At 34.8% G+C, this 13,175-nt stretch overlaps 1 protein-coding gene across 3 annotated transcripts in view; it reads left to right on the plus strand.

Moving 5' to 3' along the window:
- PALLD (palladin, cytoskeletal associated protein) overlaps positions 1-13,175 on the plus strand; it is a 485,836-nt gene that overhangs the window by 189,965 nt on the left and 282,696 nt on the right. For all 3 annotated transcript variants that reach the window (XM_051964161.1, XM_051964163.1, XM_051964162.1), the window contains exon 3: positions 11,573-11,751. In XM_051964161.1, the coding sequence (XP_051820121.1) occupies positions 11,573-11,751 (179 nt within the window). The remainder of the gene's footprint in view (positions 1-11,572; positions 11,752-13,175) is intronic.

Genomic DNA, 13,175 nt, shown 5'->3' on the forward strand with positions numbered 1-13,175 from the left:
GCATATATAAACATTGCATTGCTACATCAATGGTCTCTAAGGTTCCTTCCTTTCCATCCTCATGCTCCTTTATAATAGCATTCAAAGCACTCTTTTCTGGAGTTAAGTCTCATTAATGATGTTCTATGAAACCATGTGTTTGATGATTTCAGGAGCTAGGGAGAGGGATGGAGAAAAAAGATGGAAGAAATAGGGTTCTGACATTTACCATCTTTTTGTCATGTCTTACAAAATGATGAACCTCTCCAAAAATGATAAATCAGTTGTGCAGAAAAAAATATAGCCAGTGTAATATTCTTCTCTAAAATGTAATATTCTCTGGGAGCAGGTTTCTTGGGAGCTTCTGGAGGCAGCCTTAGTTTCAGTTCAGTGTAATCACCCCAAATGCAGCCAGGAGTTAAAGTCCAAATCCTTTATTGTCTCCTTCAAAGTCTTGTTTCCTTCCTGGGGCCTGGTTAGCTTTAATAGAGGCCTATCTCTCTCCATGGTTCCGACAGCTCCTGCCACTAGTCCTTTGCCTCTGCCAGCTTCTGCCTCTAGCTCCCTCCGAATGTCTCTGAATCCAAAGGTTTGTGTTTCAGCTTTCAGCCACAACAAAGGTGGAAGATGGAATCAATCTGTCTCAGCCTCAGAAAGCTTCTAATGTGCTTGTCCTTTCTGGCCCTGACAGCTCCTCCTTATGTTCCACACTGAGTACACACCAACCATTATATCACTAGGAAACCATTATTTGTTATAAGATTAAATCAATACTAAACTAGATTTAACCACTCTCTCCTCAATTCCACTTACTTAGCACCTTGTTTCAAGTTCTGGTCCATAACATCTCCTTGTACGATCAGATCAATCATACTGAACTGTGATAATTAGATAATTATTGTCTCTATCAATTCCATTGTCTAGTATCTTGTAAGAATCCTAACAAGACAGGACTTTTTTTACATAGTTATTTTAGTTTTCTTTATAAGCACAAATAACTATCGTTGAAATCAAAGTGTTCCTCAATGTGAGAGTTAATGGAATGGAGGGGGAAGAGAGAAGAGGCAAAGAGAAAGAGAAAAATTTAATGGCTTTCAAAATATTTTTAAAACAACCTTTATGTATCTATCCTCTGATCTCTAAGATTTAGAGTAGTTTATATGTTTTAATTAGCACAGTTTGAAATGTCCATCAACATTTAGAAGCCTTTAACCACCAAAGGTGAATTAAAATAGCTATTAAACTTTGTTCCATTATAATTGTAGTTATTTAAATTCTAATTCACAAAAGATTTCAACATAAAATAGCACAACAGTAATGAGCAATCAGGTGGCACCATGGTCAGAAATGAGTACTGAACTAAGAGTTAGGAAGACCTAAATTCAAATCCTATCTTTGATGCTTCCTTTAACTACATGACCCTTAGAAGTCATTTAATTTCTCTCATTTTTTCAAATGGAGATGATTATGGCATCTACCTCATAGCCTTACTGTGAAGATTCAATGAAATAACATACCATTGGATTGAAATAGCAAACCATTTTGCACTATAATACGATTTTTATATAACTTAAATGTGGTATGACAAAACTAAAATGGACTGAGGTGATAAGATCTGTACTTACCTTGCGACATTAGAATATTTTTCAGGGACATGATTTGAAGTGATTTCAGTAGTATAGGGAACTCCTTAAGGGGAAACTTCCTTCACTGATATACATAAACAATTCCACTTCTCCTTATGGCCTTAGAGATCATATAATTAAAGCCTGTGAAAGATTAAGTTTCTTGACCATGGTGATGCAACCAGTAGGTATCAAAGACAAGACATGAATCCAGAACTTCTCAACTATAAGGCCAATCCTTTATCCACTCTAGCATATTACCCATTGGAATGCATTGTGCTGATCACTTTGTAAATCAAATTAATTCTACCAGTGGTTTTTTTTTCTTGTATAAACAATCATTATTAAACAGTATAAACCATTTATGTGTGTTAAGCCTGTAGAGTGGATCTTTTTCCATTTAAAAATTGAGTTGCCTCTCATAAAAATGAGTCATCGTTATCTGTGAGTAATTTTAGGGCTTTAAATTCTGCCATATGCATACTCCAGTCCTAACATACCATCCTGAAACTCTGTCTCAAGGTCATAAAGGGTGGGAGGTAGGAGACAGATATCCCACTCCTCTCAGTGGCCATAACTTTAAGACTACCCAAGAAAGGGATCAAGTGCTGCCTTTATCAGCTACCAAAGGTTTCAAACAGCTGCAGTCCCTCCAACCTTAGGTATTCTGTGGCAGCCTTTTTATTCTAAAACCAAATCATTCCTTGGTCTTCAATCAGCTTTGGCTTCACTTATCTAAACCTGTCTGAGACAAACCAAAGTCAGCTGTCATTCTTAGGCTATCCTTGGAATGTGGAAAGCTAGGAATTAAATGCCGCATTTGACATACACAACAGCTTCTCATATTTCCATCCTACAATAACCTAATGGGAAGGATAGTGTCACAGTATCTCAGTTTAGTAAATACTACTGTCTTATTGTGGGATCAGCATGTGACCTTTCATAACTACTAAATTCCTAAGGGAGAAAAAATCCTGCAAGGGGGCTGAAGGGGAAGCAGATGAAGGAAAAAAAGATTCCCTCTGGAATTTCATTCCAGAGCACCACATTCACCAAATGTTCTAAAAGAATATATCATTTTAAATCAATTCTGAATGTGGAAATATAGTTACACTCAACAAGGTGCTGTTTTGTTGTATTTTGAAACTATGACCATCTATCTTGCTGGATAGAAGTGGCCATTCATGGACCCAATCAAAATGCTAATCAGCATTAATCAGTTTTAACTTGCTTGATTCCTCCTTAGGCAATATGATTACCATCACTCTGGGACAGTCAATATAGTAGTGCCAGACTGAGAAGGGACACATAATAACCATTAGCCCTACTGTGGCTTAGAACTCCCAATTGCAAGGAATCCAACAGCCACAGCCTTTCAACATGATAGGGATTAAAAGCATGTATCATCATACCTAATCAAAAGGTGCTATATTAGACTAGAACTTTTAGCTCTAGGTTTTTCTGTTTTACCCAATCATTGGCCAAGTTTTGTCACTACCCCCTAATCCTTCTTGGATCTTTTTCTACTTACATATCACCACCCTCACTCAAGCTCTCAATACTTCTTGTCCAGATTATTGTTAATAACTTCTTAATTTGTCTATTTGCCTTCATTCTCTGATCTCTTCAAACTATCATCCATATGCCTGCCAAGGTGATATTCTCAGGACACTGGCATGAGTATATCAATCCTCTTCTTAAAAACCTAAAGTGAATCTCTATTATTTATATTCTATTGTGAGTCTATTTGTATCAAATACACTATTCAAAATATAAGGCCTTTCACCATTTAGCTCCCAGCTATCTTTCCAGATCTTTCTACATATCACTCCATTTCACATGTTCCACAGATTATCGCCCCCATGTTAGAATGTCAGTTTTTTCAAAGCCAGAACTGTATTTTTTTCTATTTGTTTCTCAACCTCTTAGCATCATAACTAGAACATAATACTGTAAATACTTCATAAAGGTTGGTACATATAATTGATTTTGAAGCACATTTCAAAACATATTTCTTAGTTAAAATTTTAAAACTTTTAAAGTCTCTTTTTTTTAATTTTGTATTTGAAGTTATTTTTTTCTACTTTTTTTCAAGTTAGGTACACATTCAATTCTCAAAAGAAAATTAGAAAGTAATCTGACTAAATTATAGAGTAACTGAGTGCTCTGTAGATTATATTGAGGTAACTGTGCAAAACTAAAGTATTTTTCTTTATGTTCAGCAAAAAAGTGTGTTTTTAAGTTATTCATTTTGTTCTTGTAGTGGTCATATGATATTGCCTCTCCTTAAATTTACCTTACTTTAACTTCAATTCCAGTTCTAAAGCAACCATTTTCACTCCCTAGTGATTTTGAGCAAATACCCATAGTACAGCCAGTGGAATTGTTGGATTGTTTCTCAAGGCAGTCATGTTAGTCTCTATATTGCTCAGTGTTGTTAATATTCTCATACAAAAATCTCAGATTTCTCCCCTACAAGAACACTAGAAAATGAATATAAATTCATTTGGTAAATCTATATCCTTTTTTCAGTTGCTATCTTATCAGATTTATATCCCTAAGATAAAACTCCATAACCTTATTCTAAATATCACCAGCTTTTCACTCTTCAAGGGCCTGATTATCCAGTGTATAAATTGATCAGTCCTTTTTTTTTTGATCAGTCCTTTCTTTTACCTTTCTGCCTCAGAACCTTTCTAGTTTAACCTTCTCATCATGCAAAGTAGGAAATATAGGCCCAAGGATGTTGTGATTTGCACCAACTTATCATTATTTGAGCCCATTTCACCTTACTATGTAATCAAAATTATTTTCCCCTTTCTTTCAATCAAGGTACAAACAACTACAGAGGCATTATATAACATTGTTGTCAGATAGGGTTATTTGATGAATTCGTTTTGCTTAATTGTTTCTCTTTGGTATCAAGGAGGATTTAAATAAGGCACAGGAAATGTCAAGAAATGCCTATAGTATAAAAAAATAATAATCCTTTATATTATATAATATTATATTATATATTATTACATAATATATAATTCATAATTTACATAATATTATATATTATATAATGTTATATATTTTTATATAATATAATTTATATTATGATATAAATGTTATAAATAATAATGTATTATAAATAATTAAACTAGCACCAAGAATGTAGTATAGGAAAAATTCAAGGCAGTCAAACATATAATCACCAAACATGACTTTCATCTCTTTTCTAAGAAATTTGTAGTAAACACTTGAATCCTTTGCCAAAAAAACTGATAGAAATATGACTATCAAGAAATTTCACTAAACAACATGATTACAATAAATAACACCAACTGGATTGTAGAGTCTAAATTTGTAGACGTCTTGGAATAAGAATTAAGTTTGATTTACCAGATGAGAAATTAATTAAGTTTGACTTCCACTTCATCTTGCAAATTCGTGTAACATTATTTCTGTATTGGTAGAATCTTTTTATTCTTTCTTTTGTACTATCACTTTGAGGCTTTAAAAAAAAAAGTTTTATTTCAAGACAGCAATTATAAATGTCACTGTGTCTAGAGGCAGTCCTCCTTAATTTTGAACATCTCTAATTAGCAGAAAGTTTTCCTATATGTGGATCTCCATAACTAATATTCACACCCCTCCCTCACCCTTGGGGCCAGATAAAACAAGTTTGGCAGCTATCATTCCCTTCTCTTCCCTCACTCCCATTTTGTTGTCTTCTCTTTTCCTGACTAAACATTTTCCATTTTTTTAGTAGCTCTTCTTATGATTTTGATTTCATCATACTGATTGTCTTCCTCTGGATATTTTCAAGGTCACCTAAAAGGTGACCCTTAGAATTGAACACATACTGTATATGCACTCTGACAGAGTAAAATATAACAAGACTTCCTTGCTACTGGAAGTTCTGCTTCTCAATGCAACCCAATAACACATTAGCTTTTGTTTATAGTCACTTCGAGTTCAGCTTGTGATTCATCAAAATGTCCAGATTTTTTTTTTTTTCAGACAAATTGTTGTCTATGTCTCTTGTACTGGTGAAGTTCATCCTTTGAGCTCAAGTATAAGAAGAGAGAATACTAAAACTCAAAAAAAGTTTATAGAGATTATGACAAGCAATAGTGTAGTTGGAACAGGATTAAATTGATAAAGGTATAGGTGTTAGGAAAGCCATAATTCAGGAGAAAAATTATTACCATTATCACCACGATTAACAAAGCAAGTGTTTGCTTAGTTCTTGCTATATAGTTATTTGTGTAACATTTTTAAGATTTGCAAAATGTTTTATGGCTATTATTTTTATCTTCACAAAAACCTAGCGAGGTAAGGAGATGCCATTTTATCCTTCATTTTCCAGATGAGGAAACTGAGAAAGACAGGTTAAATGACAACTTATATCTGAGCTCAGATTTAAATCCTGTGCTTCTTGATTCCAGAGCCAATGCTCTATCCATTATGTCTTCTAGCTACATATGTATCCATGTATCCAGCCCTATGATACAAAAATGTATAAAACATGGTGCCTGCCTTCAAAAATCATATGGTTATTGTATAACTAAGGACAAGAAAATCTATGGCAGAAGAGTTAAAAAATAGCCAATTCACACAGTACAGAGAAGAGCAGAACACAGATCTCCAGAGAAATCCGACTCTCTTCTGATTGTATGACCATATATAACCATAAATTAGGTACAGTTTAATCTTAGGAACCCTGGTGGAGCTGATGCAGTTTGACACAGAATAACTGATTTTTGTTTCTGCATTCAGATTTGTTGGGATATTTGTCATTTGTGACTTTTGTTCTTTTTTCTCTTAAGTCATATCCTATCTTCCTGGGTTTTAATGGCATAAAACTGGGTCTTTAATTGACCTTAATGAGACATTACAATGTACCTCTCAATAAAAATTATCTTTTAATTTTATAATTTGCAATGAACATAAATGGCTTTTGCATATTTAAAAAAAATTTCTACCTTAATGTATCACATTTTGCTTATTTGATGCACTGGACTAGAAATGCATAAGAACCAGATTCAAATCCTGCTGATGTTATGAATTAAGTGACCCTTAACAATTCACTTAACCCCTGTGAACTTCAATTTCCTCTTTTGATAAAGGAGGATAATAATACTTTTTCATACTCATCTCATAAGGATATTATAAGGTACATAGATATACAAAAATATTTACCTCTTCTGGCCTTGTTCAGAAGGCTTAGGAAGCAAAATAAGATTTATATTTATGTTGCTACTTCAGAGTTTACTTAGGATTTCCTCTCAAAATGACCCTGTGAGGTAGTTAGTACAGGTAGCTATGTTCCTTGTTGTAGTTGTCTTTTGTTATTAGAGAGTTTAGCATATGAACATTTTTATTTCCTCTGTGAGTCTGAATTCTCAATGTGGAAACTCCCAATTTGCAATTTTCATGAACTCTTAAAGCCAGTGCATTGGGAGATTGTGACTGGTATATGGTCTCATAGTGGATATGTTTCCCAGATAAAACATGAATTCACCTCTTTTTGATTCCCATCATGACTTTTTAGTCCCTCTACTCTGCCATCTCTCATTCTCATTTCATAGATAAGAAAACTACGGTCTCCAGGGAAGTAAAATTACTTGTCCAGAGCCATGTAATTAGTAACAGCCTAGATAGTAGGCCAGATGAGGTATAGTAGAGAGAGTGCCAGCTGTACAGTTAGAGGCTATTGGGTAATAATCCTATTTTAAGGTTTGTGTGACTTTAGTTAAGTCACTTCACTCGAGTCTGTTAACTCATCTGTAAATGCAGGAGTTGGACTCAATGGCCTTCTAAGATTCTTGCCAGCTGTACTCTGTGATTCTGTGAGCCACACTGTATCAGTCTTATAGAACAAAAGTAAGACTGCCTGGTTTGCTGCATAGGACATAGCATTGTATTCTGTACTTACAGATGATTAATATGTATATTGCACAAGTATTATACCAAGTAAGCATGTTATACTGGTCATATCAAATCAAATATAAAGTCCTTTAACTCTTAAAGCTCTCCATAATGTGATCCCTTCCTACTTTTCCAACCTATTTACTCTTACATTCTCCTTCCCCTCACACACACACACACACACACACACACACACACACACACACACACACTTCTTGATGCTCCATTTCCTGATTCAAGGCATTTTTACTGGCTGCCCCTTTTACCCCAAATATTCTCCTTCTTAATCTCCTCCATATGACTTCCCTGACTTCCTTCAAGTCCCAATTAAAATGTAGAAGAAAAGGAAAGAGTATGAGAATGAGGAGGAGGAAGAGGAAGAAGATTAGGAAGAGGAAGGTGAGAGAAGAAAGGAGGGAGGAGGGAGGAGATAGGAGGAAAAAGGAAAAAGAAGGAAATTAAAAGTTTTTTTCAAAATTCCCACCTTCTATAAGAAGCCTTTCTTGATCCCCCTTTATGTTAGTGCCTCCTATCTGAGATTATCTCTAATTTATCCTCTTTATAGCTTGTTTACATACAACTGTTTGTATGTTGTCTCCTCCATTAGATTGGGAATTCTTTGAGGAAAGCAACTTTTATTGTTCCAGCACTTAGCACAGTGCCTGGCACATAATAAGTGCTTATAAACTGATTGACTAATAATAATAACTGAAATTTATAACGTGTTTTAAGCTGTTCAAGGTTTTTTACTTGTCTTAACTGACTTCTTACTTCTCAAGGCTCTTACTTCTCGAGGTTGTTGTGAGATTCAAGTTATGGGTGCTATTATCTCCCTTCTACAAAGTAAGAAATTTAGGAAGGACAAGGGACTTGCTGGAGGTTGAAGATGGAGGCGCATAGCTAGTAAATATTGGAGATGGAATCCAAACTTGGTTATTTCTGAGTCTGAGTCCAGGACAAGCTAGCCTACATTTTTTCCTCTCCTTTTCTTAGGTTTTTTTCATTGCTCAAGTGGTAATGGTCCTAATTCATTATGATCACAAAGAATAACCCTCTTGAAATACTATTGGGATAGTTGGTTGCTTATAATGAGAAATATCAAGGAAACAAGGAATAGTAATTATGAGTCTTATACATACCACTCTGCTAGGGACTGAAGGGAAACAAAGAAATGTAACACAAGTCTTTGCTTTCAATTCATTTATTCATTCATTCAATGGGCTTTCTTAAATGACATAGCACATGGCAGCCACTAAGCCCTGGGGATACAAAGACAAAAACAGATACAAAAATTCCTGTACTCAAAGAGATTATATTCTACATGGAGAAGGTCAAAGAAGTTTAATAATTTCATTATCAAAGGTTAATAACTTTAAAGAATATATAATAAGAGTTGAATCCATGAAACATTATGTAACAATGCAAGGATTAAATCACAGAGTATCTCTTGTGTTGTAGGAAAGTAGACATGAGAAATCATTGCCAAAGGAGTAATAAAAACTGAATCCTATAAGTTCTGAGATGAGACTGTCATCTTTCTCATCATCAACAAGAATAAAAATTAACTTTGTCTGACTATGTGCTATTTATTGGTGATACAAAGAAGCATAAAATATTATGCCCCCACCTAGAAGTTGTCAGAAACAGTACATATACATAAATATATAAAATTATGCTAATTACCAAACATTTGAATAGCAAAAAAGTACATATACAGAAATATATAAAGTTATGCTAGTTACCAAACAAATGTGTGAATAGCAAAACTGCTTTAGGACTTTAGAGAAAAGATATAGAACTCTGACCTGATTGTGAGGGAATCCACACTGGTCTTGGTGGACTTTGTCCAGTACCTTGAAAGACTGGTTGGATTTATATAAGTGGAGAGGAAAGGAATGGTATTCTAAGGATATATGCAATCACATAGAATATTTAAGAGACAGTGAGTAGATCAGAGCAGAATGTACCTGTCAAGGAGAGAAGTTAGATTGGAGTCAGACTTTGTAGGTCTTTGAAGGCCAAACTAAAGAGTTAGGATTTATTCTGTGGCCAATGGGGAGCCATTGGAAGCTTTTGAGCAGAGGAGTGATATGTGTGAAAGCATATTTTAGGCAGATTAATCTGACATTTGGTGTGTAGGATGGGTTGGGCAAGTTGGAAAGCAGGGGGATCAGTGAGAAGACTGCTGTAATAGTCCAAGCATGAGGTAATAAGGATTGGATTAGGATGGTAGCAGTGGAATGGAAAGGGCAGAGAAAATAATACAGGATTGGCAGAAAGACAACTTAAATTAGACCTTGAAATATGGAAGTACTGTCTTCTAAGTTGATAATAAAACATGTTTCACAAGTGTACCACTAGTATATATCATATCTGCCAGTTATTTAAAAGGATGATAATTGGCTATGCTTTGATCCTTAATTTTTATATTCATTCTGTTCTTCTATCAGTGGCAAATATTCATCTTTCAAAATGTCTCTAAAGTTTCTACCAAATAGAAATACCATATTAACAAGTTCCTTTGCATTATTTACCAGTGTTCTTATTAAGAATATTCTATTACTTTAAAGTAGACAGTGTACTTCTGTTACACTTCCTTAAATATAGGGAAGGCTACAGATTCAGTCCCTAAGTACTAAATTTTCAGGAAAGCATTCCAAGACCAAAGAATTCAGTGAAAGATTAGTCTCAAGGAAAATCTCGAAGAAGTGATTAGTAGTTAAATGGACAATGTGTCAAAAGGGACTTAAGCTCTTCTGTTTGTGTCAAATGGCAAATTCCTTTCTATTTCTTTTAAAATAAATCAGACTTGGCAAGTTTTTAGGGTCACAGCTACATTTTTCATTTTACAGAATGAAAGGGGAAATGGAAAACTGAAAATTGTAAAGGGATGGGGGAGAGAAAAGGAAGAGGAGGGAAGAGAAGAGAGAGGCAGAGATAGAGACAGTCGGACAGAGAAAAGTAGAGACAGAGAGACAGGCAGAGGAAGAGAGAAAAAGAGAGGGAGAGACAGAGACAGAGAGAAAAAAGAAAAGAGAGAGAAAGAATATGAGAGAGAGAGAGAGAGAAGAAGGAGGAGGAGGAGGAGGAGGAGGAAGAGGAGGAGGAGGAGGAGGAGGAGGAAGAGGAGGAAGAGGAGGAGGAGGAGAAAGGAGGGAGAGAAGGAGGGGAAAAGAAAGGAAGAAAGACAGAGAGGGGGAAGGGAGGGAGCAAGAAAGAGAAGGAGAGAAGGAGGAAAGAAGGGAGGAAAGACAGAAAGAAAGGGAGACAGAGACAAAGAAACCGAAGGGGAGAATGCTAGCTAATTTTGTCTGTATTTAAAAAAAAAAAAAAAAAAAAAAAAAACCTGAGGCCCTCTAGAATCAGCCCCACCAGGTTTCTGGTTGTTTGGGAAAGGAAAAGAGCTGACCAGTAAGAGTGAATTACAACTTAGACTCTGTGTCTATATAAAGTCTCCAAGGCCATGTAGCCTACTAGAAACTTTTCAAAGTAACAGAAATGTGGAAGAAATTACATCTGGTATTTCTAGGCTGATTGTATAGCCTAGAGTTGTGGGAAATGCTATAGACTGAATTTTGAAAGGAATGGTAAGGTTATAGCTACTTTCTCCTAATTGTTTTCATTTATTTGTTTGATTAAATTGTAATCAGCTTAGGAAGCATTTGTTTTAGTTTTTTTCTAATAATAAAACTATGAGATGTGTATTGGTAGATCCCAATTCTTCTTTTTTCAAAGCATTTTAAATTTTTGTTCATATTCTATAAGACTACGTTGTTTTAGGGGTTTGACATCCCATATTTTTAAATAGAGATTGACAAGGAAAATCTACAAGAAAAAGTATTTTCTGTGGAAAGACTATATACATTTTCCCCACAAAAGATCCAATTATGCAAGAGTGCACTTCAGAACTGATATTCTCATTGGTAATATCTGTGTAGTTTCATATCAAACTAGTATCTTATTATATGGCATCTGGACTTTCACTTCTACTTTGTTTTAAACATAACTATTTTTTCTGCTCTGTCCCTCATATTCCATATGACCTACAGATGGTTCTGTGAAGGAAAAGAGCTTGAGAACTCCCCAGACATCCAGATTCAGTGTGAGAGCGGAGGTCTCCATACCCTCATCATTGCAGAGGCTTTTGAGGACGACACAGGACGTTACTCTTGCCTGGCTACGAATCCTAGTGGTTCAGATACAACATCTGCTGAAGTCTTCATTGAAGGTAAGGAGAAGAAAAATGTTGCAAACTTCCAAGCTAAAACTTGGGAGTACACAGTATATAGCTTCTAGGCTCAAGTACTTTTCTAATTATAACCATTCGATAGCCAAATTATGACCACTGTTCTGATCCAAACCTGTTTCCACTAAACAAACAAATATAATGCAAAAGAAAACTTTTGAAAGCCCAATGGTGAGAATGCCAGATACATGTCCCATTTTCTTGAGTTTGATCCTCTTAATTTTAAAGATTTTTGTTAACATTCACATTGATGCAACACACTACTAAATATCAAGAATTATTTTGATCTTTCTCTAGTGCATTCAAAACAAGGTCACACTTAAAATATTGTGTCTATAACTATGTTAAATTATAGAATGCTTGATGAAGGGGTGGGAAGTGGGGAGTCCCAGGGACATACAGAAGAATTCATTATTAGGTAGAATATTGTAATGGGTTTTTCCTATATTTTCATTAAACCCTAGGCATTTTCCTCCCTTCAATTATGGTTCTATTGTTCTCTAAAATAACATCATTTTTGGCATAACTTTGTATTTGTAAAGTAGTGAGGGGAGTGATAACCTTGAAGGCAAAGTGTGGTCTGTTAAATTTATTATAACATTTTATCAACAATAATATAATTCAAAACATTTGGAGCCAATCTCTCTGAAAAGCATAAAACATTGCCTTCTTTAAAATGTTCCTGAAATCAGGAAAATCCACCATATACATTGGTCCATGGCCTGGTAATTGGTTGTCTTATAAAATTTAATAGTTGAAGTTCAGGAAGAAAAGGGAAGTCCCTAAAGTCACCATTACCTGAATTTTGAACTTTTCACCAGATAATTGCCCTCAGAGTTTTTCATTCTCTTTAAAAAAAAAAAAAAAAAAAAAAAAAAAAAAAAAAAAAGGTGGGGTAAGAAATAACAAATATTCAGAAATGAACTTATTTAATATTCTCACTTGCATATACTCTCAGACTTGTTTCCTAAGAGTGGGCAAGACATATTTTCTTTTGAAAAGTAACAATTGCCTTTGCTTAGTGTTTATGCTCTGTCTGTGAACTGTGCCTCTAATAAGAGACTGGGAATCAAAGAATGTATTTCATGTATTGTCAATGAAGTCCACATTATAAAGTTAAGTCATAGCATGGATAGTAGTCTTGAGAGTGCTGTGGATAAAATGAAGTAAACTTAATTATAATCATTTAAGTTGCTTGAAATATTGTGGTGTAAGCTATAGAATTTCTTATTTTGAAGGCAGAGAACCTCTATTCACATCTTGGCTCTGCCACTACTTAGCTGATTAACTCTGAGCAGTCATTTTCCTTTATGGACCTCTGTTGCCTAAAATGAGGGAGTTGCTCTCTCAAGTTCTTTCCAACTCTTGATCTATAATTCTCTTATCATGAATGTGATATCATAGGA

The sequence above is a fragment of the Antechinus flavipes genome, chromosome 6 (genome assembly GCF_016432865.1).
Source record: "Antechinus flavipes isolate AdamAnt ecotype Samford, QLD, Australia chromosome 6, AdamAnt_v2, whole genome shotgun sequence".
NCBI lineage: Eukaryota > Metazoa > Chordata > Mammalia > Dasyuromorphia > Dasyuridae > Antechinus > Antechinus flavipes.